This window comes from Mustela erminea, chromosome 15 (assembly GCF_009829155.1).
Source record: "Mustela erminea isolate mMusErm1 chromosome 15, mMusErm1.Pri, whole genome shotgun sequence".
Taxonomy (NCBI): domain Eukaryota; kingdom Metazoa; phylum Chordata; class Mammalia; order Carnivora; family Mustelidae; genus Mustela; species Mustela erminea.
The window spans coordinates 8,966,011-8,989,827 of record NC_045628.1 but is presented as its reverse complement, the minus strand read 5'-3'; the positions used below and the strand labels follow the sequence as shown (position 1 = coordinate 8,989,827).

Here is a 23,817-nt window from a genome sequence, read left to right as displayed (position 1 = left end):
GGAGGAGCAGCTTTCAAAATTCCTACGTAGTTTTGGAAACCCAATTAAAAAATATTCTCTAAATGATGTGGTGCCACAAGAGTTGCAAAGAAGGTGACTCACGGGAAGCTATTGCCTCTCCCAGCCCCTTTGCACTGGCCTGCATTCTCAAATGGGCAGGTGATGGAATGGGAGGTGGACATCAAGGACACCTGGCGCAGCACTTTGAGCTTTGAACAATGCTGTGTGGGAAGGTTTCATGTGTCCAGCCTATTACTTTGCCCCAGATAGGGTAGGTGACGCCTTTGTGAGATCCTGTTGGATCCCCCCCTGCCCTTCCGCCACCACCTCCTCCTCCCGTTCCTAAGCTCTTGTTTTATGTAGCTGCCTCTTCACTGTTCCCTCCAAGTGTCCTCTACTTGTTTCCTTCCCATATCCAAAGAACTGTCAAGCTGTTCGTCAAGTTTTGCGAACTGACTCAGCATTGAAAGATTCCTCTTAGCGGAGGATGGCAGTAAATCGAAGAAGGAAGAATGTAACCACAGAGCGGGAAGGCTATGCTTTGAAGACAAAGAATAAAGGACTTCATTATGAGTGAAAAGTGATTTCAGGGGTTATAAGAAACAGTGGTTAAAACTGTGGTACAAAGTCACAGATAATGAATACCCAGACATTCAATGTCATATCTACTCTTTTCTAAACTAATCCTCTTAGACATGTGTGTGGTGGAAGGATACACCTACTCTCCTTTGCACCTGTCACATCTGGGTCTCCCCCTTTTTGGCAAAAAGGGCATCTTGCTATTGTTTACTGTCTGCAGGTGAAATAGCTCCTGGGGCATCAAATAAAGGGACAATTTGGAATATTGTCAGTAAAACTATCTTTAATAAAAGCCCTATGTGAATCTCGTGCATCTTTTTAAAAGCCACATTTTAAGTAAGTTTTTTCTTTCTGTTGTAATTTGTAATTAAAGTTTAAGATTTACCCACAGTGTTTTGATCAGCTTTCTAATAATGAAGAGGTAAGTTAATCCAAAAGAAAAATGTTAACACTTTTCCCAGGAAAATTTTTAAAGTTAAATATTAAAACACACTTTTGTTATAGATCATAAATTAAAAGAGTGCCAATATTTTCACATGCCAGATATTATATTGTTCATAATTTCTTAAACTCATGACAAATTTTCAACAACTTAAAACTGTACAAGAGGATACATAATCTTTCTAAAACCTTTTTATGGGATCCATAAGAAAAAAAATTTAAAGAACATGATTACAGGAGCCTATTTGATGGGTGCTACAGCAGAGCCCAATGTGATAGGGTAAAAAATACTGGGGACTGTGAGAACAGAAAGCCAGCTTTTCCACAAACTTTTTTTTGTTTTGTTTTGTTTTAGACTTTTAAATTTACCTCAGAGAGAGTATGTATGAGTGAGCAGGGGGAGGGACAGAGGGAGAGAGAAAATCTCAAGCAGACTCCACACTAAGCATGGAGGCCCATGTGGGGCTCAATCCCAGGACCCCGAGATCACAACCTGAGCCAAGATCAAGAGTGGGATGCTCGACGGACTAAGCCTCCCTGGCATCCCATCATGAACTCTTTTTGTAACTCACTGCAGTCAGGTAACTTGTCCGGCTTTGTTTGCTCACTTGTAAAAGGACATGACTAGACCACGGTTCATTTTAAATGGGGCTATTTCATTCTGTCACTATATGCTCTACATTGGTTATCTTCTTAGGGTTTGTCCCTTTTCTTTCCTATTATTTTGAAGTTCTTCTCTAGAGGCAACATAAACACAGCTGGGAATAGGAAAGAAAGCATTGACTCTTCTCCTTTTCCTCTCCATTAAAGAGAACATGGTTCTCCGAGATTTATGAAACAAGTGAATGGTCAAGTAATCATTAAAACAACTCCACAGCCATTACAGTCTTTCTGGGAGTGCATGGAGGACTTTCTAAATCCTGTGGACTGGGGACTGGCAAAAACAGGGCTTCCCTTTCCATCAGGCATTTTAAACCTGAGGTCCATGGTAGAATCCAAGGGGCTCAAAAACTTGTGTCAGAAAAAGGAAAAAAAAATACTATCTTGGGACGCCTGGGTGGCTCAGTTGGTTAAGCAGCTGCCTTCGGCTCAGGTCATGATCCCAGCGTCTTGGGATCGAGTCCCACATTGGGCTCCTTGCTCGGCAGGGAGCCTGCTTCTCCCTCTGCCTCTGCCTGCCATTCTGTCCGCCTGTGCTCGCTCACTCTCCCTCTTTCTCTGACAAATAAATAAAATATTTAAAAAAAAATACTATCTTTATTTCACTAACCTCTTAAATTTGTTTTCTTCAGTTATAGATGGAGGCAATAAACAGAGTAGTATTAGCAGTTACTGTTTGTTACTTTCTCACCAATACAAGTCCGTTTCCCATCATAGTAGTTATTTCAGATATCTCAAAATACCGTTTATGCTCTTCACCATTTTGAAATTACGGGAGCTTATTTGCTTACTGTGATTTCATGGAAGGAAACACATATGTTACTACTATATACACACATAAAGTACTGCTATTGGTTTTAATATTTCTGACAACTATATGTCAACGTAATGTCCTTTGTCCTCGTATGTATTTCATTTTATTTGTTTAAAAACACGGCTGGAAAGGGTCCCGAAGCCTCACCAGATTGCCAAAAGAGTCTTTTGGCACAGGCGAAAAGGCTCAAGATTACTCAGGCGAGAATACAGACATACAGATCGCTACGGAACCCCACCCGTGCGGCTTGGGGCAATTGATAGTCACCGTCTACCTGAAAAACGGCACACGGTGGCTCGAGAAGTGAGTGGACCTTAAAGGAACAACGAGGAACTTCCATTTAAGGGGTAAAATTGTTTTTTAGAAATCTCAGAAGTCAAAGGTCTGTAATCAGTGAGGATAGGAGGGGCCCACTTCAGCCTCCCACTTCGTCAACTGCCTACGAGGCCAACTGAACGCCCAAGAAGCCACTTCCTGTCGCCCGAAGCTCGGGTCGATCCCCACCCCACAGGCTGCGATCACAGGGGTAAACAGGAAGACCTACAGGGAAACGCAAACCCTACAGCAGTGACTCAAAGAAACTTTCAGAAAATCTAGTCTGGGCAAATCGCCGATATCCCGCGGCTCCAGGGACTCCGGCGTTCGAGCGCCCGCTTCCCTTCCTCGGGGCAGCGGGGGCTCCTGCAGCAGGTGACCCGAAACTTTCGTCCACGACTACAAGTCCGAAACCATCACTCGCCCCAAGCGAGTTCCAGCGACTCCCGGCTGGCGGCTCACCTCCTTCCCCGCCCCTCGGAGACTGCCTCGCTCGGGACACACGGAGCCCTCACTCGCAGCCGCCTCCGCTCCTAAACACCCCCGGGTTCCAGAACCAAAATCTCCCCCAGGATATTCTGACTCCGCCTCCTTCACTGCGGCCAGGGCAACACTCGGGCCCAGCGCCTAAGAGCGGCGCCTATGGCTTACGTAGCGGTAACGTGATTGGTCGCCTCCCCCTGGCGGGCCGGGATTGGTCGGCGTCCGGCCCCGCCCCTCGCCCCCGCCCAGGCCCGCGGCTGCCCGGGTGTCCTCGCGCCGCTCGTCCGCGCGCAGCTTGGCAGTTTGCCTCTTCCTCGTCCTCCAGCCTGCGTCCATGGCCACCGCCGCGGCCGAGGAGCCCTTCCCCTTCCACGGCCTCCTGCCCAAGAAAGAGACCGGGGCCGCCTCCTTCCTCTGTCGCTACCCGGAGTATGACGGGCGGGGGGTGCTCATCGCGGTCCTGGACACAGGGGTCGACCCGGGGGCTCCGGGCATGCAGGTGCGGCAGCCGCCGAGGGCCCGGGCGCGGGGGCGCGGGCGGCGGGTCGGCCGGGGACGCGGAGGGGACGCAGCCTCGGAGCCCCGCAGGCCAGGCCGAACCCCGCTCTGCGGCTGAGCGGGAGCCGGCACCGGGAGGAGGCGGAGGGCAGGGCGGGCGGGGGGCTCGCGTTGGGCCGTCATCCCGGCCCAGACAAAAGCGGCGTGCCCGGCGCGGCTGGCCGGGGCGCCTGGGTCCGCCTTCTGCCCCGGAATCCCCTTCCTGCCCAGGGGCTGCCAGGCCCGGGCCCTCGGGCCCCGTTGCACCGCGCCGCCTTCCTCCGCAGGTCCCTCGTGTCTCGGGCGCCGGTCCCTGCCTGCGATTTTCAAGCGGGGATTTTTACAGTTTTTAGTATTGGTGGGGATGGGGGTGGGGAGGAAACAGAGAAGGGGCAGATGAGCCATCAGAGCCTCCTTTTCACCGGGGTCGTCCGGGAGATCGGGCTTTGGGCAGAATTGTTTGTGTTCACATGGAAGCCGGGTTTCGAGAAGATAACTCGGTCAACTTCCGGAACTGTTTCCTCGGGTAGTTTTGCGTGTTCTATTTTTAAACCATCTTCTGCAATGTACTTGTTTAGGGTCATTGAAACGCGTGGCTTAGTCTTTGTTTTACATAAGAACCTAATTTAGTTTGGTTTTGGCGAACTCTTCAGGCATTATTAAATTAGGCTTCTGTATTTTTTATTTAGCCTCAAAGTGTAAGACAGCACACTTGACGGTTTTAAAAAAAAATGACTTAATTTTGCCTTAGGCACCTTTTGAAATCTTTATAAAGTACCGTATCAAAAGGTAACTTGAAAAAAAAAATATGTCTCTTGATTAAACGTATTCTAAGTCGTCAGAGTCTGACTTTTGTAAATTTAGCCTTAGCCTCTTAGTGAGATAAAATATCACCGTCGTGGAAGATCCCTCTCTTAAAAAATCTAACCTGGCTAATCCTATGGGACGCTGCTCTCCTTCTTGTCAGTCCTTCATCTGTGTATCTTATGCTCCTTTCTACACTAAACGCTTAAGTTTAATAACTCTTCCTCCCCCAGTACCCTCTGGCCTCTGGATCCTTTATGGTGCTTTCTCATAATTGAGGTAGCGTTTTTGGAGGTTAGGATGTCATGCTGGGGGGAAAAAGGGAACCACTCTGACCGACGGTATAGAATCCGTCTAGGAATCTTGCTTCCTCCTGTTAATTCTTCAGCGGCACTCTGGAGTGCCACACACCTCAGGCTGACAGGGCCAGGAAGCTTTGGTGAATCAGAAGAGCAAGTGGTGTGTTCCTTGCCGGTCGCTCTAGTGGTACGGTTGTGTTAATAACACCGAAGACTTACAAACAGTGACAGCTATCACCTCATTGAGCCTTTATTACAGAGTAGTAATGGTTTCCATTCTGTTGTAGTGTGTGTTTACTTTTTATAGGGATAAGTAGGAGGGGAACAGCTGGGCTAAGTGTTTACCGGTTCTTTTGTCAGGATAATAAGAGGATCAGGAGAGTTTGGAGGAGGAGTGTCTCCGCAAAAATGCTTTTGTAGAACTTCCCAATCTGCTTATCATATTGTTCCATTATTCTCTGTAAAGTGGTAGCAGGTCTCATCCACAGTATTGCTATGAAAATTGATTGAGAAGATTATTTACATGTGATTTTTTAAAGTGCTCAAGAGGAGCGCCTGGGTGGCTCAGTGGGTTGCACGTCTGCCTTCCGCTTGCCTTCAACTTGGGTCATGGTCCTAGGGTCCTGGAATGGAGCCCTGCACGGGACTCTTTGCTCAGTGGGGAGCCAGCTTCTCCCTCTCCTGCGTGGAGCTCCCCATACTTGGGCTCTCTGTCAAGTGAATGGATAAACTCTTTAAAAAAAAAAAAAAGTGCTTAAGGAAAGTGTTAAGTAAACACTAATTTTTTTTAAGCAGGTTTATTTAGAAAGAGTTGATACTGGAATTTAAATCAGCTTTCTAAAGGATAAATATACATTAGGTATTCGCATGTAATAACAAATGTTCAAGCAATAAAATATTGAAATAAAATGAAAATATAACTCTTCTAACAACTGTAACGGAAATATTGACATAAATATGGCCAGTTAAAAGAAATTTAGTAAGGTGGATTGCACAGGTGAGGGAATTTTTAAGTTTTTTTTTCCTGCTTTAGCAAATGTATTTTGTAGCTCTCTGTATACACTATTAAGATAAGAAGGTGGATAGAAATAAAAGGGAAGGAAAGAATGAAAAAAGAAGAAGAGGCCAAAGCGGACTTTTGGAAAGCCAGATGGGTCTGCGGAGAGGATTCCGGGCCCAATTAAACACTTGAGAGAAGGCAGTGGGGTGTCATTCTTCAGTGACTGCTTTGGGTCCAGCGCTCTTTTGTGACATCCCATCCGCCTGGGCTTGTGAAAAGTAAAGGGGGGACAGCATGAAGGGAGTAATAAGTAGATAAATGATTACATCTTTCCTCAGCAAATATCCAGGCACCTGCCAGGTGTCTGAGGTTGAGTTGAAGGATGTTCTCTGCAAGTGTCACCAAGACTGGGGGAGGGGGAGGGAGTGGTGAGAGCTGGCTTCAGGGCCAGGGTGGCACTTACATTGCCCTCGGAAAGCATATGCGGTAGGCAGTTGGGTCCCTGCCACCAGTTTTCTCTTTGCTCCATCCTTCACATTACCAGATTATTTTCCTAAAAAAAAAGAAAGAAAGAAAAGAAACACCTTCTGTAACACCCTTGTTTAATACAAAGCAAGACTTTTTAAATTTTGATGTCTTCGTTGCCTTTGCTTAAACATTCCAAAATCTGAATTTTGTGTAGCGCTTCACCCTCCAGCTTGACCTCCCCATGGTGCTTTGGTTCTACCTTTCCCCTCCCCACTTCTGTCCACCCCACTGTTAACCCTTCGCTTCCACCTTGAACAGCCCACCCTTTCCCGAAACATCTAAGTTCATCTGTCTGCAAGACTTCCACCCTCACCTGCAAACTCCTGCCTAATCCTTTAAGACCCCCTGGGTTTAGCTTTTGGGATATCTGCTGATTTCATGCAGACCCCCAACATATATTTACATGTGTGTGTCCACCACTGTGTGAGGCCCTGAGGTTTCAAGATGAATAGGGTCAGTTCATGCCCACAGTTATTTGCGTGTTTTTCTTTTTTGCTCTCATAGCAGTGTGTTCAGATTCCCCCACACATCACCTGAAATATTCCATTTTAGTATTTCTGTTTACATAACCTCTTTTCATACACGAGTTAAAATTCTTTGACAGCATATATCCAGATTCATTTTGTATGAAATGTACTTATGACATTAAATATTTTTGCTGAATGGAAAAAAGTCTATATGTGTGCACAGTTTATGTAATTTCCTCATGGAGAAAAAATGTTTTGGGGAAGAAGGTTACAAGTGGTTCTATAAAAATTTTTCTGTTTTTACATTTAGTAAAATACTTGAGCACAATAAGTCAGTTATCACATATATATAATTGGTTGCTAATATTAGGTGCTATGCAGTTGATTTTAATTTTTATTACCTTTTACTTGGTTAGTCTTCCTGAATTCCCCCAAGCTGCATTTTGTGTCCTACATGTTTTCATAGATACTGTCCTTACCTTTTTTATTTATTGTCCTGTGTTGTAGTTATGGCTTTGCTAATTTGTTTTCCAACTGGATTGTAAGCTCTCTGAAAGTAGAGCCTGCCCGATTCATTCATTAGACATGCTCTGATGGTAGACTGTTATTGAGAATAATAGTCATAATAACAGTATTTGCTTAAGAAATATCTTCCCTTGCTTAAAATAATATTTTCAGGTAAATACTTACACATTCACTTGGTTTTGTTGGGGATGATTTGCAGTTCCCCTCCCCCCTTTCTTTTGACCCTCTAATGTTTAATGACTGTTTCTCACCCACCTCACCAGCACCTGGACCATAATCAATTCAGTGGAGACACAAAGTAATTCAGATTCTTGACATTTGGGGAAAACCTTTAGGCAGTTTCTGTTTTGTCCAGCCAGCATAGCCCTGTAAGCACTTCTCAGTCCCCCACCCCAGTACATGGACTGTATTACTACCTTAGCTCTATTCACAGCTCTGGCAGTGGTTCAGTCCCTCTTTGCCTTGTAATACAACCCCCCACCCCCTGCTACCCCCCCACAAAAGATGAGGGATTTCGTTCTGGATGGTAGTAGTTCAGTTTCCTTCTCCCAAAGCTCCATTGCAAATTCCTCAGCTGGTTTGGCTTTTTTAAAACCTCTTCTTCCTAACCCCAAACTCCCTCTTCTGTCTTACTGTCTCCAGTGAGTGGTTGCCTTTACCTAATGGTGAAGAAAGAGACATAGAGATAGAAAATTGCATAAATAAGGATTTTTAATGAAAGAGAGATGCTACCAAGTAAAGCTTGTGGCAATAATGGATAGTAAGTAAGTCACTAAATCCCATTAGGCTTTCTTCCTTTGCTCATACACTGATAATGAGGTTTCTAATGAGAGAGATCTCTGTCTGGCTTGTTAGTGATCTCTTGTGATTCTTGATCTCAAGTCACTGAAGTTGTTTGCTCATTGAATGAGGAGATAGAGATAGGTGATTGTGTTCCTGGTGCTATGGCCTAGCTTTCAAATTACATGCTACCTTGGACTACTTTTTGAACTCAGTTGTTTTCTTAAATTCTTCGTACCTGATTTAGCTAGTTTTAATTTTATGGGGGAATATTAGCTTCCTCTTGTTTCCATTTTTTATTTTGGTAGATTTTCTTACATTTTTCCTTCATTATTTTATTTCTAAGGATATTTAACCAATCCCTTCAAAATCAGTAACTGATTTAAGTTTTATCATAATCTTATCATAGTTTGGTGTGACTTCCACAACAGTGTTTTGGTGATGATTTTGAGACTCCGGAATATATTACTTATTTTGTTATTAGTATAGACATTAGCATAAAAATTACTATACATTGAAAACAAAAAACAGCTGTCCCAGAAAGGTCTCTGTGACCCCTGGTGATTCTATGACAGTGTTATTGGAATAAGATTTGGGACCCATCAAGAACCCCTTTGCTTCTGCCTCATAAAGAAAAACATGTTTGCCTTTGTTTCCTCCACGTGGTGACTTTCCCTGTTCCCGTCTTGGGTAACCCTTAAACTGCAGAGCTTTAAGGACACTGCATTTGAGGGGTGTGGGTGGGAGGAAGCGATGCCTGGGAAGACACAGAAAGGGACACTAAGCTTGATCTTAGGAGTGTGAGTTCTCCAGGAGGCAAAGGAGTTGGAAGACCCTGTGCTTCTATAATACTCTGGGCATTTTCTCCATTGCCTTTTTTTTTTTTCCTTGAGGGTAAGGGTCTTCTTGGTCGTCTTTTCTCAGTCTTTATGTCTCCATGCCTGATTTCCTGCTAATAATTCAGTATATATGTCTTGAATGCTAGATACTTCCTTTGCGAGGCTAGCCCAGAAGTGATTTTTCCAACAAAAGCAGTATGAAAGTACAGTACTGTTGTGACCTATAACAGTCGGTGTGGCCCAAATGAAAATTTGAGGACTGACCAAGAAACCGTGCCATAGAAAATCACTCTTAATATTATAAATTGGTGTCAGATCATTGAGTCATTGAATATGTATTGAGTACCAACTAGGCAGTGCTAGGTTTGGGGGAATTTGGTGAGTGAGATAGACATAGCCCTTCCCCTTAAAAGAGATTATCTTCTAATAGTGGAAATACATCAGAAGTCAGCTAGCTGTATAATTACAGATTCTGTGAAGGAAACAAGGTATGGTGAGAAAGAATAAGATTCCGGTTTAGGGTGGCAGCTCCAGAAGAGGTCATCAGGGAGGCCTTTCTGAAGAGTGACAATTTCAGTCGAACACTGGAAGATGAGATACGGATGTCCGTGGACCAGCTGAAGGGCCATAGGGTTCCAAGCGAAGGGACCGTGCGTGCAAAGTGGGAGGCAGGGAAGAGCTTCGCACGAGGCAGGAATTGAAAGGAGGCCAGTGTGGTAGAGTGGTGCAGGACCGGACGGGGCAGGCCAGGTCTCTCAGAGGCCTTTGCAGTGACTGTGTTGGGATCCGTTGCAGGGTACCACGTGGAGAACGGGCATTGTACCGCTCGTTTGACTTGCCTGGGATGGGGGCCAGGAATGGCCCGTGGGAGGCCTGCAAGGAGCGTCACCATTACGACGGCAAGGGGGTGGTGGTGGGGAGAGAGTCAGGATTCTGGTGGTGAAAATCAAGGGGAGAAGATGGACTTGAGCTGTGTTTTAGAAATAGAATGAAGATGACTTCCTGACACATTTGATGTAAAGAATAAACTAGAATAAAGAATCAGAAAAGAAGGACTTTTAACTTTCTGATTTGAGCAACTGGGAATGTATCGATTTTTGAGATGACAAAGCCTTGAGAGAAATAAGTTTGAATGTTAAGTTTGACCTTTGGACTAAGTTTGAATACTTGTGAACATCCTATAATTACATGTTATTACATATTTTCTCCCTAAAGTTTTGTTCTTGTCCGGCCCAAAGCTCACCTTCTTCAGATCTTTACTCAAATGCTACTTTCAGGGAGCTCTTTCTTGACCAACCTAGTGGAAGTTAAAATCCCCACACTACCTCCTTTTTCTGCCCGATTTTTCTCCATAGTAATTACCACCGTCTGGCATGTTATGTATTTGACATGTTTATTGACTGAGTAGAATATAGGATCTGTGAGATCAGGGACTTCTGTGTATTGGTTGCTTCTATGTGTGTCCCTACAGCGGTCTTAGTAAATGGTTAGTAAATATTTATTAACTGAATATATAAAATCACTTGAAGGATTCTGTGATGCTTTCCATGACTAAATTTTTTGTAAGTATCTATCCCACTTTGACTTAAAACAATTCAGTCTTCTTTTTTAATTGATGCAGATTTCATAGAATATTTTATGTATGTGTATTCACATTGCACACATATGGGGGTTAACATTACTTTTTTAAGGATTAAAAAATTAAATCTGTAATTTCTAATTATTTTAATTTTCAGGTTACAACCGATGGAAAACCAAAAATCATTGATATCATTGATACAACAGGAAGTGGTGATGTGAATACTGCTACAGTAGTAGAACCCAAAGATGGTGAGATTGTTGGTCTTTCAGGAAGAGTGCTCAAGGTTAGAACTTTAATTTTTTTATCGATTTTTTTTTTTTACCTTCTTTTATACTGTTGCCTCAAAGTGTCTTATGGTTTCAGCTTATGTTTGGTGTCTTATGTTTTAGCTTATGTTAGCTTGTTCTTTAATAAATTACCCCCAAAACTTCATGGCTTAAAATAACTAATATTTATTATCTCACAGTTTCCGTGAGTCCGTAATTTGGGTGTGACTTAGCTGGGCGCCTCTTGTTTAAGATCTCTCTCCTGAGGTTACTGTAGGCCAGGGCTGTGGTTTCATTGGAGGGCTCAGCCCGAGTGGGGAAGGGGAGTCTGTTCCAAGCTTGCTCAGGTAGTTATTGATAGGCTTCGGTTCCTTTCCTTGGGGCTGTGTCATACCATGCAGCTGTCTTCCCCCTGGGTGAAGGGGGTAATCTAAGAAAAAGAGTGCCCAAGATGGAGACCATGGTCTTCTCACAAATTAATTTTGGAATTGACATCCCATCACATCTGACATTCTGTTTTCAGTAGAAATGAGCCATGAGATCCAGCACATGCTTAAGAGAAAAGGGATTTAACTGAGAGCATGAATACCAAGAAGTGGAGGTCATTGGGGCCATCTTTGAAAAATTTGTTTTGTTTATTTGTTTGATAGTGAGCTTAAAATTGGGATATATTTTTCAATGCGATTGCCAAATTCTAAAAACTTTAAGTTTCGGATAGAAAGGTAGGAAAATTGACCAATTGTAGTTTTGCCTTCATCTTTTCCTGGTCCTTCTGAGAAGTAGGAACATGAAATATTTAGGCTTTAATAATCGTGGACTTAAGTGACCGGCTTTGTGTTACTCTTTGTACTTGGTAGAAAGACCTGGGTAGAAAGTTAAGCTAACGTGAAAAATGATAAGGATACTAAAAGGAGTTGATGAGATGTTAGCTAATGAGCTTGTTAGATGTCAAAAATTTGATTGTGATTCAGTACTCTTTATCTGTTAAACCAATAAGCAGAATTAGTTTGGAAGATGAATTTGTGTTTATCTATGTCTAAAGAGCTGTATGAAACTCTGCCCATCTTTTACCATTTATCTGAATCATGTTTAGGCATTGTCTTCTGGCTAAGATTGTTGTGGCAGCATATTAGTTTTCTGTGCTACGTCATGAGTTAACACATATTTAGTGCCTTAAAGCCACATACAACCCTGCATTTATTAATCTTGCTGTTTCCTTGGGTCAAGAGTCTGGCTCTTCATGGCTCTCTGCTGTGTCTCAGAAGACTGTAATAAGGTGTTGTTTGGAACTGTGGTCTCTCTACTGAGGCTCAGGATCCTCTTCCAAGTTCATTTGATTGTTGGAAGAAATCATTTTTCTTGCACCCGTAGAACTCAAAACAGCTTGCTTTAAGGCTAGAGAATCTCTTTGACCTTCGAGATGGCCCTAGTCTCTCTTTTAAGGACCTCTCCTGATTAGGTCAGTTCCACCAGGGTAATGTCCTCTTTGATTAAATTGGTCACCTGATTAGACACCTTGATTGTTTCTTCAAAATCCCTTCACCTTTCCAATATTACTTATAATAACACAGTCACAGTTCCAATAGTCATAGACCCAGCCTTCACTGAGGGGAGAGGACTGACTGTACAAGGGCATGGGGTGTCTTTAGAATCTGCCCTCCACGGGCAGGAAGGAGGCATTAACATCCAGGTTTTCCTTCCTTTTCCATGTGTTATGGACTGAATTGTTTGTATGACCCCAAAAGTCATATGTTGAAGCTCTGACACCCGATTTGATGGTATTTGGAGATGGTGTTAGGGTTGGATGAGGTCATGAGGGTGAGGCTCTCATGAGGCATTTAGTCTCTGCTGTCTTTTCTCTGCCGTGTGAGGTCACAGTGAGAAAACTGCGCCTGCAAGTCAGGAAGAATCTCGCCTCTTCCTGAGTCTGATGTTTTCTTGGGTTAGTTTCTCCCACTGCTTTGCCATTCTTTTACCTAGAACTCCTGTTAACTGGGCAGTGGACCTCTTGAGTTGGTCTTCCAATTTTCTTATGTTTTTCCACCTTTTCTTCATTACTTTCATTTGCTTTTTTCCTTCCTGAAAGATTTCTGAGATTTCTCAGTACTCTTTTCTAGCCCTCATATTGAATTTTGTTAAATTTTGCTTATTATTTTTAAATGCAATTCCGCTCATATTCACTTAGCATATTTTTGGGTCATGTGCGCAACATTTTATCTGTGAGAATATTGTCTCAAATTTTTTTTCTAGTTTCCTTTTTATGCACTTTCTCTTCTCCCATTCTGTTTTTCCCTTTCCTTTTCTCCTTTTTGCTTTACCTCTTCCCCTTCCCTTTCTCCTCCTCTTTGCCTCCTCCTTCCTTGCGCTCTGCTTTCTACCTGAGAGCTTTGCCCACGGGATGTAGCTCTCCTCTCTGACCCTCGGTTAGCAGGGCACACGACGATGATGGAAGTGCTCTCTTTGTGCGGGGTCTTGGGGTGAGGGCAGCGGTGCTGTCGTGGCGGACCCTTAGTGGCAGTTTCCAGCATACGTATTCCCAGTGGGTTGTGCAGTGATCTCCCAAGAGGACCTTAGCGTGTCCGGCCTGGGCTTTGAGGAGAGGGTGAGAGAGAAGCCTGGCTATATTCAGGGGCTCACGCTTAGTGCCCAGATCTCTTGCAGAATCTTCTGTATGTCTCCCCTCACCCCTCTGCTGTGTGAACCTCTCTAGAAAGCTGACATTTCAACATCTCTCTGGTTCCATGTCCAGTTGCCTGGCTTGTCAGGTTTGGGCAGGATGTGGGACGGGCAGCAGGAGTGTGATTGTTCCTCATACAGACTTTCTTGCCCCCAGTCTTATTGGTGTCAGCTCCCATCTCCATCTGTACACCACACACCCACGTAAGTGTTCAGCTCATTTTTTTCAAGGATGTGCAGATGTTCAGGTATGTTACAGTGGTCATTAAAAAGAAGACTGTTATTAGTCTTGCAGACTGTTAGTCTTGAAGCCTCAAAAGAAGACTGTCATACAGCCATGGCCCCGCATGCGGTAGTGACCTGTTTCATCTCACTGCTGTGCAAGGTGCCGTGGCGTGCATGCACCCCTTCCGTCCGCTCTACTGCTGATGAACAGTCAGCTGCTTCCATAACAGCTCTTTAGAGGATACTCTTGTGTACATGTTTTGTGCATGTGTGTATAGGTAATTCCAGGATGTGTACCTAGAAGTGTAATTGCTGACTCATAGAGATACAACTTGACCAGGTGATGCCTAGCAGATTTTCCAAGTATTTGCACTTAAAATGCATTTCCAGGGCACCTGGGTGGCTCAGTGGGTTAAGCCGCTGCCTTCGGCTCAGGTCATGATCTCAAGATCCTGGGATCGAGTCCCGTATCGGGCTCTCTGCTCAGCAGGGGGCCTACTTCCCTCTCTCTCTCTCTCTCTCTGCCTGCCTCTCTGCCTACTGAGATCTCGCTCTGTCAAATAAATAAATAAAATCTTTAAAAAATAAATAAATAAAATAAAATAAAATGCATTTCCACTAGCAGTGTAAAAGAATTTTAATAGTTGCACAGCTAACACTTCGTATTCTTAGGCTCTTTAATCTTTGCGAATATGCTGGGAATCTGAGTCTATGATGTTGTGGTTTTAATATTTATTTTTTTAATTACGAATAAGATTGAGCTGCTTTCCCTATGTTGATTAGACATTTGGATTTCCTCTTTTGTAAAGTGCCTGTTAAGTCCATTTGCCCTCTTTGTTCCGCTCCTGAGTCGTTTTCTTTCTCACTAAATTGTAGGATTCCATTACACTTTCTAAGTACCTGTCCTCTGATGGGATGTCTCTGGTATCTTTTCCCATTCTGTATATCTATTTTCACTTCCCTTATGGTGTCCTTGGATAAGTAAATTTAATATATTTGGATATTAGTCTTTGCCTTTTGGTGAGGACTTTTTATGTCTTAAAACATCCTTCTGACCCCGAGAGCATGAAGATATGCTCCTCTTTCATTCTCTGAATACTTTCATCATATTTCATTTCATGTTCCAGAATTCACTGGAATTGGTTTTAGGCTTAGTTCAAAACAGGAATCCTGGATCCTCTTTTCCATCTGAAGACCAATTGCCCCAACACCCACCACCACAATTTCCCATAAATTTTCAGTGGTGCCTTTTACTTTGCAACCTTTAAAATGGGGGTGATACAGCTTCTGAGTATCATTTCCAGTTCTCTGTGACCTTTGGGTGTTTTTTTTTTCTCCTTTTGTAATTTTCTAATTTTAGTAGACATTTGGAAGGGAGCATGGTGCTTTTTAAATTCTACCACATCCAACTTAAAGTTGGTTTTTAAATCATCAATATTTAGTCTTACATAAAAATCAAGTCTAGGCGTAGAGAACGACTTGACTGAATTTGGTCCCATATTTAGATGGCAGGGGTAGCTAAAGGAGTGTGCTGGATTTACCATGAGGCTGACAGGCTGAAACATAGTTTGAAATCAAGAAAAACAAAACAAATTACTGCCTGGAACATTAACACTCATGATGGCATTTGGCTTGTTAAGAAAATGCTCAATTCATTAGGCATCCCCTCTTTAAAAGAGTCTGGGAAAAGAGATGTAATTAGTAATAAAAAAAAATTCTGTTTCTCATATGAAACTCCGCTGATTCCATTATGGTATTAACCTTAAAACTGCCAGTTATTTTACCAGCAAACATGAGTTTATTGAGGAATAGCAGAGAATTGCAGTCTGAAACAAGTAGCCTGTGGCAAAGTCATGGGCAAGTCCCCACCCAGAACAAAAGAGAGGACCACTGTTTTATACAGAGGACAGAGGAAGGCGGGAAAGCCGGAAGGGCTGTTACAAACAGAAAGTCCACTAGAGTTTGCTGTCTCCTGTTCAGGTGGTATTGTAGTATCTGCTTGCAAGGCCCAGTCTCTTCCTCTTGGGTCAGCAACTGATGTGGAGGGTAGGGCATGAGAGCGCCCCCTGCTGGCTCTTGTGACTGTATTCGAACCAAGATTTCTTTTCATCAATTTTCACAGTAGTTACCATGTAATAAAATCATTTTAAAGATATCTGCTTAAGATGGTCAAAATATAAAGCTTTGAAACTCAAAAGAGACTGAAAATAAGTTCGTATGTATGAAATACTCAAATAGGTGAAATGACATATTCCATAATTGCCTCATAAATTACCTTTACTCAAAATTGGTTAATGCTAGATAGCAGAACCATGATTATAACATTTATTTTTTTACTTTCCTTAGTTTAATTTTTTGTAACCAACCAGTCTGCCTTTACTGTAAGGAAAATACATAGTAGTGATTTGAGAAGTGTCTGGGTATGTGGACCCTAGAGATTTTGATCTCATTTTTTTTAAATTAATTTATTTATTTTCAGAAAAACAGTATTCATTATTTTTTCACCACACCCAGTGCTCCATGCAATCCGTGCCCTCTATAATACCCACCACTTGGTACCCCAACCTCCCCCCCCCACTTCAAACCCCTCAGATTGTTTTTCAGAGTCCATAGTCTCTCATGATTCACCTCCCCTTCCAATTTGCCCCAACTCCCTTCTCCTCTCTAACACCCCTTGTCCTCCATGATATTTGTTATGCTCCAAAAATAAGTGAAACCATATGATAATTGACTCTCTCTGCTTGACTTATTTCACTCAGCATAATCTCTTCCAGTCCCCTCCATGTTGCTACAAAAGTTGGGTATTCGTCTTTTCTGATGGAGGTATCATACTCCATATATGGACCACATCTTCCTTATCCATTCGTCCGTTGAAGGGCATCTTGGTTCTTTCCATAGTTTGGCGACCATGGCCATTGCTGCTATAAACATTGGGGTACAGATGGCCCATCTTTTCATGACATCTGTATCTTTGGGGTAAATACCCAGGAGTGCAATTGCAGGGTCATAGGGAAGTTCTGTTTTTAATTTCTTGAGGGATCTCCACACTGTTCTCCAAAGAGGCTGCACCAACTTGCATTCCCACCAACAGTGTAAGAGGGTTCCCCTTTCTCCACATCCTCTCCAACACATGTTGTTTCCTGTATTGTTAATTTTGGCCATTTTAACTGGTGTAAGCTGATATCTCAATGTGGTTTTAATTTGAATCTCCCTGATGGCTAGTGATGATGAACATTTTTTCATGTGTCTGATAGCCATTTGTATGTCTTGATTGGAGAAGTGTCTGTTCATATCTTCTCATTTTTTGATATGTTTGCCTGTTTCGTGTGTGTTGAGTTTGAGGAGTTCATTATAGATCCTGGATATCAACCTTTTGTCTGTATTGTCATTTGCAAATATCTTCTCCCATTCCGTGGGTTGCCTCTTTGTTTTTTTAATTGATCTCATTTATAATTAAATATACATGAAGTCTCATGGATTATTTTCCATTGTATTATATATAATGTAAGTAATTTGGTTAAATATGTGTTAGCACCTGCTTATCTTACACTTGTTTTAATGAGTTATTCCGTTTACTCCTTCAGCATTTCACAACGTTTTATAATCTCCTTGTGCAAAGAAGTTGCCACTAGCCCAGGGTTACCTGACCTGTGTAGTGGGACACTTGTGGTGAAGTAGTCTTTGAATGTGCCAGCTAGTGACTACTTTCCTTTTTGTTGTTGCAACACTGTATTGTTGTTATGTTACAGGCTATAGCAAGGACATTAAAGTTAGAGAACAGGGATTGTTCTCTAAAAGAGGTTGGTAAGTTTTGAATGAAAAGCAGTAGTTTATATGCCAACAATATGTAAAATTTCACATACTCCAAACATCCATTTGATTCCAGAAATAATTATTGATATAGGCAGGCTTTTAAAAAAATCAGTAGATCTTTGAAGTTCTGTGAATGGCATTTTTATCTCTACTTGGTTGTGAGAAAATTTCATCCATAAGTTTCTCACCTGGGGAATACTTTGATGAGCGACATGGAGGTGAGCCAGTTAAAAATACTGTGCAAGTAAGAACTGATGAGTCATCTAAGTCTGAGTGGTTTAAAGTTCAACCTCATGATTTATACACGTTTGAAAGCTGTTTCTAATCGCGGGTCCTGTGATTACAAAAAGTGTGAATATTCCACATTTTCTTGGTGGACATTTGAAGTGGATTAATGCTCAGTATATGTGCAAATCGTAAGGTAGGGATCATTTTCTTCCTTTTACATGAAGTAGGAACCTGTGGGTCCCCTTTGGTTAGTGGGAGAGTTTGGATTCATAGCCAGGTTTACCTACGGCACATGACCTTTACACTGAGTTTTTTGGTATCTGTGATAGAGCTAGATTCTAACTTTCTTTTCACCCTTCCTGCAGTTTGGACAAGCAGTTTGATTTTTTTTTTTTTTTTTTTTTTTTGCTTTTTCCATTTGTCACCAGGCATGCTCTTTCCATCATTCTGTTAATTAGAAGCTTTAAAATACTTCTCGATTTTTGGAAAGACTATTAAAAGATGTTATATATAATTAACATGATTTTATAGAACTTTTTTCTTAAAGAGCTATTTTAAGTATCTAGGCATTATCCCTGTTGATTGTAGGGAATGTATTTCTTAACAGGAAATCTAAGTGTCGTCCAGAGGGTCTGTAAACCTCTTCCCCTCACCCCTAGTTTGGCAGTAGGTCTGAGAAGGGAGAGGTGATGTGTCCTTGGATGCTTGAGAACTAAAGATTGTAGTAGTTTAGTGAGGTCACAAATGTTGAAAGCACTTTATAAACTATGAAGCATAGTGTAAATGAAAGGTGTCCTAGGTGAACCACCTTATTTATGGATGAAAGGAAAAGCCAGACAGATACTAAGTGACACCTTAGAATTTTAGAAATATTGCTCTGATACAGAACCTTGCTCATCCAAGTTGAGCCATTGGAATAGAATTGAAATAGCCTTTTTCCCTAGTAGTAAATCATTGGAATTGGGAAGCATTTAGGGAATTGACAATTTATTTTTTTTCTATAGATTCCTGTGAGCTGGACAAATCCCTCAGGCAAATATCATATTGGCATTAAAAATGGCTATGACTTCTATCCAAAGGCACTCAAGGAAAGGATACAGGTAATGTGCAATCTAGAATCAGTGACTTCTTCCTCACATGTGTTCCCGACCAAAGAAGAACATTTCTCATAAGATCCCATGAACTCTTAATGATTGTGGAGGCTGGGAGACTTTCGGACAATGACTGCTCCAGGGCTCTGTTCAGCGGAATGTTAGCCATTTAAAGTGACAGTTCTTAATCTTGTGTACACGGATAAGTTTAGAAAATCTGTGAATACATTGAAATTATCTTCAAGTTTTTATATATGTGTGTTTTTCTGAGAGTTGGAATATAGCTTTCATTGGATTTTGAGGGACCTTTTTTTTTAACCTCCAAAAGACTAAAGACTATATAAAGTTGATGTAAAGTCCTGGCTAACTTAATTGTTCCCAGTTCTATAGCTTCTGTGATGATTTGTCCCACTTTTCGTACTGTTTAACGAGGTTTCTTGATCCTGGCTAGTCGTCATTCAGTACTAGGGAAAGGGTTACTCAGACCTGAAGCAGCTGCAATATAGTAGACACACGGCTGTTACTAGAGAAATAAGTTGCAAATCGAGGAAGAAGGAGCCGCTTTAAAGCAGCGCTGCTGAGTGGACCTCTCGGGGATGATGGACACGTTCTCTGTGTGCCCATTACGGTAGTCACCGGCGACCAGTATTGTTGAGAACTTGAAATGTGACTCGTGTGAAATTTTAATTTTCTGTAATATTTTAAAATTGAGATCTAAACAGCAACCCGTGGCTCCCATATTTGCCGGCACCGATTTAGAGGATTACTGTCCCGCTGGTAGCTGACACAGGTTCCGAGTTTCAACTGTAAAAGATAATGTGATCCTTGAAAATGAGCCCAAAGGGTTAAGACCTATGGGTGCTTCCCTCTAATCATAGCACTGTGACTTGCTTCTCCAGGGGGTCTGCACCGTAAGAGCGACTCAGCACACTCCATATAAGGCCTTTACTTTTTCGTCAGATTCTAATCATTCTGCAAAAAAAATGAAATGACAAAAAATGCATATAACTTATTGGATGCTATTTTATTTTTAAAATTTCAGGCTGATGTACACATAGCATAGTATTTTTATGCACCATATTAAATTTCATCCACTGTATGATAAAGTGCAAATGAACATGCAAATAGAGTATGTTAATGTCTACCCCCTCCTTAGCTCAGTGGAGTTGTTTTATTGGAAAGGATTTTTTTTGTATCTAGCCGACCTCCACTTGGTGGCACTATGGGTTAAAGATAGAGATGAAGGTAAACCCAGTGACAGAACTCTGTCAAATGAGAGAGGATAGGGAAGAAATAAGCCAGAAATGGAGGGGGTTGAAGAAGCCTGCATGTCCCTCCTGACAGCTAGTCTTAACCCTGCCGTCCGCTTGCATGTGGCTTAAGGCCGTTCTCAGTTGCATAAGGGCCCACAGCGCATATTTGCTTTTATTGTAAGTGACTGGGAATTCAATGTGTTATGCAACACACTATTATTTTTATTCTTGGATGGGTTAAAATTGGGGCATATGTATCAAAATACATTTGGATGTGCCTTGATATATGTGTCCTCTTAAAACCCAGGTGCACTGAGTTAACTAGTTGTTAATTATTGATCCATTGCTTTATCCACTTGATTATAAATGATTCTTTAGCTCCTATGTGAAAATTGTGTGGTGTCACGACTGGTGACAGCTAGGTCTGTATATACAAGACTGTCCGGGTTTACCAGGATGTTTGTCATCCTCATTGTAAGGTAATTTTTCTGTCTTTGCAGAAAGAACGAAAGGAAAAAATCTGGGATCCTGTTCATAGGGTGGCCCTTGCAGAAGCCTGTAGAAAACAAGAAGAATTTGATGTTGCCAACAATTGTCCTTCTCAAGTTGGTGCTAGTCGCTTTTATTTAAACATTGCCATAGAAGTGTATTAGCATAGAGTTCTTAGAGAGTTAACAGACTGTTTTTTTTTTCACAAGTTTTAAATTGTTTAATTTTACTAATTTTTCTTTTATTCTGAAATCAACTTACATAGTTTTCAGAACTTCTCAGTGAACATACATGTATGTAAAAGTGCATAAATGCTAAGTGTGTGTAGTCACGAGTTAGCACCAAGTGAACACTCCCTCCCGTACCCCTTCCTAGTCCTTGCTCTCTGCCTCCTCCAGAAGTGACCACCATCGTGACTTAACATTGTTGAAAGATTTTGCCTGTTTGGAATTTGTAGAATGGAATCCTACACTGTGTTCTCTCATGAGAAGCTGCTTTCACTCAGTCCTGTGTTGGCGAGATTCATCCGTGTGTGGGTGTTGTAGTTTGTCCACTCTTGTTGCTGTGTGATGTTTGCACCACAGCCGATGTGTCCATCCTGCAGATCGGCATTTGCCTTGTTTTCAGTTCTTGGCTGTTATGGAAGGCGCTGTTTTGAACATTCTCATGCATGTTTTTGGTGGGGCACAAAGTGGTAGTACCCATTCATACTTCTGTGAGAAGTACTGTGAGAGCTCCCATGGTTCCACATCCTTAAATAGCTGCTGCATTTGTTTTTTTACGATTTATTTATTTGAGCGACAGAGAGAATGAAGGAATGCAAGCAGGGGGAGGGGCAGAGGAGGAGGGACAAGATCTCAGGCAGACCCCCACTGAGTGCTGAGCCCGACATGGGGCGCGATCCCACAATCCTGAGCTCATGACCCGAGCCAAGATCAAGAGTCGGACACTTAACCGAATGAGCCACCCAAGTGCCCTAGCTATTACATTTTTTTAATCAGTTAATAAAATGAAGATAATGTTAATTATGAAAATAGTTCATGCTTGTTGCAGAAATTTTTGGATCACACGGGCATACAAAGTAGCAATTGAGAGCCTCTAAAATGCTACCCCCCCACCCCAGGGATGGTACCTTGATGTTTATCCTTCTCAGTCTTTCTTTTAATGCATGCATATACCTTTTTAAAATCAAAAGTGGAATGGTATTGGTGGTTTTCAACCCTGGCTGCATATTAGAATCACATGAAGAGCTTTAAACCGCCAGTGCTTATGCCCTAGAGAGGAATTAAATCAAAGCCTTGCAGGAAGGCTGGCATTTTTAAAAGCTCCCAGGAGCTTTAATTAATGCACAGTTAGGGTTGAGAACTCCTGGCCTGAATAGATCTACATACACATTTAACTTGCATTTATTTAATCTGTGTACAGCATCTCTTTTTTAACTGTGTCATTTATCCTCTTGAGCTGTATTATTTTCTTTTAGATCACTGTTTGGCTTTCAGCCTCTTACTAGACACGTTAAGTGTCGTATTTCAGGTGCTATATATACGGCCAGTTTTATAGCAGGAGGGGTCTGGACTGAATTATCCCTTTTATTTCATTTTGTTTACCAAAAATCTCTATATTATTGTCTTTTTTTTTCCTTTAAGGAGGAATGAATGTTGAATAACAAAAATGAAGTGTAATAAGACTTTTGGAATGTGGAAATTAAGTTTTAATTCAGTAGGACTGTTCAGGTGAACTGTAGAGCTGTCTGATGTAGCATGTAGTTGGGGGAAAAAAACAGGTTGGAGTGTATACAATTCTCATTTTTTTGGATCAAAATAGTTAAATAGCAGCTTACCTGTACAAGTTCATGAATATAGTATGTATTTTAACTTATTAGCATATTCTAAAGGGCAGAGGATAATTCATGGTTTTTCTTACTTAGATTCTTAAACAGATTTAAATAGAAACAGTTCTCATAAAAAATCTTAAAGTCAATAGATAATCTACTTTGTAGTAATTTTAGAGTTATTTTTGAAAATTAGTTATAGATTATAGATATGTGAGTAACACATCTTGGCCAAATGATAAAATCAATGCATAGCACAGTGTCTTTCCCAAAGTGGGTAGAATAAATAAATAAATGAGAGATTGACTAAAAGTAGTAGTATTCTTAAAATGTTCGATGTATTAATTGATATCTGCATTATTAAATTGAACTACAAGTTGCATAGATATAAAAAGAAAACTTTTTTACATTTTTCTAGGGTAAAATGGCTTTACTTTGGTGACACTGTATCTTTGGTTATATGTTAATAGAACTTTTCAAGAGCACAAAATGTACTAATATTAATATATTTTCTAATGGACTAGGCAAATAAACTAATCAAGGAGGAACTTCAAAGTCAAGTGGAATTGCTAAATTCTTTTGAGAAAAAATATAGTGATCCTGGCCCTGTGTATGACTGCTTGGTGTGGCATGATGGTGAAACCTGGAGGTAAGCTTCATGTGTTATATTGATCTTCACTTAAAAAAATGCTTTTATCTACACCGAAGAACATTAAGCTCCCAGAACTGTCCAGAGAGTTGCTTAAGTGACATTAATATCACCATTCAGAAATATTTGAGAGCCAAATTGGTTTCTGGGTAGTTTTGGATAAACCCTTTGAACTTCTTGGTATCTTAGATAGTAAACCTGACCCTTACGTGTTTTAAAGAAGCTTGTTGCATTAACAGACAGTAACTGTTAACCAAACATTTACAGGTTGATTATTCGTAGACGTAGGAGTGTTCCTGATTGGGGCAGGGCCGTTGGAAAGAGATCTGCTGTTAATGTTTTAAGGACAAAGGAGTACAATTGAGTGAAGGTTTCTCAAACAGAGACCAGGTAGCTAAGCTGAAGTGGGGCAGTAGAGCACATCTGTGAAGAGCTCAGTCTCTGGGATGGCATCCTAGCTGTGTGACCTTGAACACTGCCTACCCCGCCAAGCCTGTTCCTCGTTGTTAATTAGAGTCATCGTAGTGCCTCCTTGAGGGTTTTGGGAAAATTAAATCTGATGTTTCTAGACACATAATGAATGCATCTGATAAATGTCAGCTCTTCCCCCCGCTGCTACCGTTGTTACTACTAATAGCGATAG

At 41.6% G+C, this 23,817-nt stretch overlaps 1 protein-coding gene and 1 long non-coding RNA gene across 7 annotated transcripts in view; one reads left to right on the top strand and one right to left on the bottom strand.

The window, feature by feature from the left end:
• Positions 1 to 1,114: 1,114 nt before the first annotated feature.
• On the bottom strand, positions 1,115 to 2,542 carry LOC116573987. Its single transcript, XR_004279092.1, has 2 exons — positions 2,273 to 2,542; positions 1,115 to 2,063 (listed from the first exon to the last, which is right to left on the bottom strand). It is a non-coding gene; the product is annotated as an uncharacterized LOC116573987 (long non-coding RNA).
• A 934-nt stretch (positions 2,543 to 3,476) lies between these two features.
• The window catches only part of TPP2 (tripeptidyl peptidase 2), a 69,938-nt gene continuing 49,597 nt past the window's right edge, over positions 3,477 to 23,817 (top strand). For all 6 annotated transcript variants that reach the window (XR_004279089.1, XR_004279090.1, XM_032314464.1 and 3 more), the window contains exons 1-5: positions 3,477 to 3,791; positions 10,808 to 10,936; positions 18,866 to 18,961; positions 20,706 to 20,810; positions 23,050 to 23,174. Coding sequence is in view for 4 of the 6 variants with exons in the window: in XM_032314464.1 (XP_032170355.1) it covers positions 3,627 to 3,791; positions 10,808 to 10,936; positions 18,866 to 18,961; positions 20,706 to 20,810; positions 23,050 to 23,174 (620 nt within the window). In the remaining 2 variants the exon portion in view is untranslated. The remainder of the gene's footprint in view (positions 3,792 to 10,807; positions 10,937 to 18,865; positions 18,962 to 20,705; positions 20,811 to 23,049; positions 23,175 to 23,817) is intronic.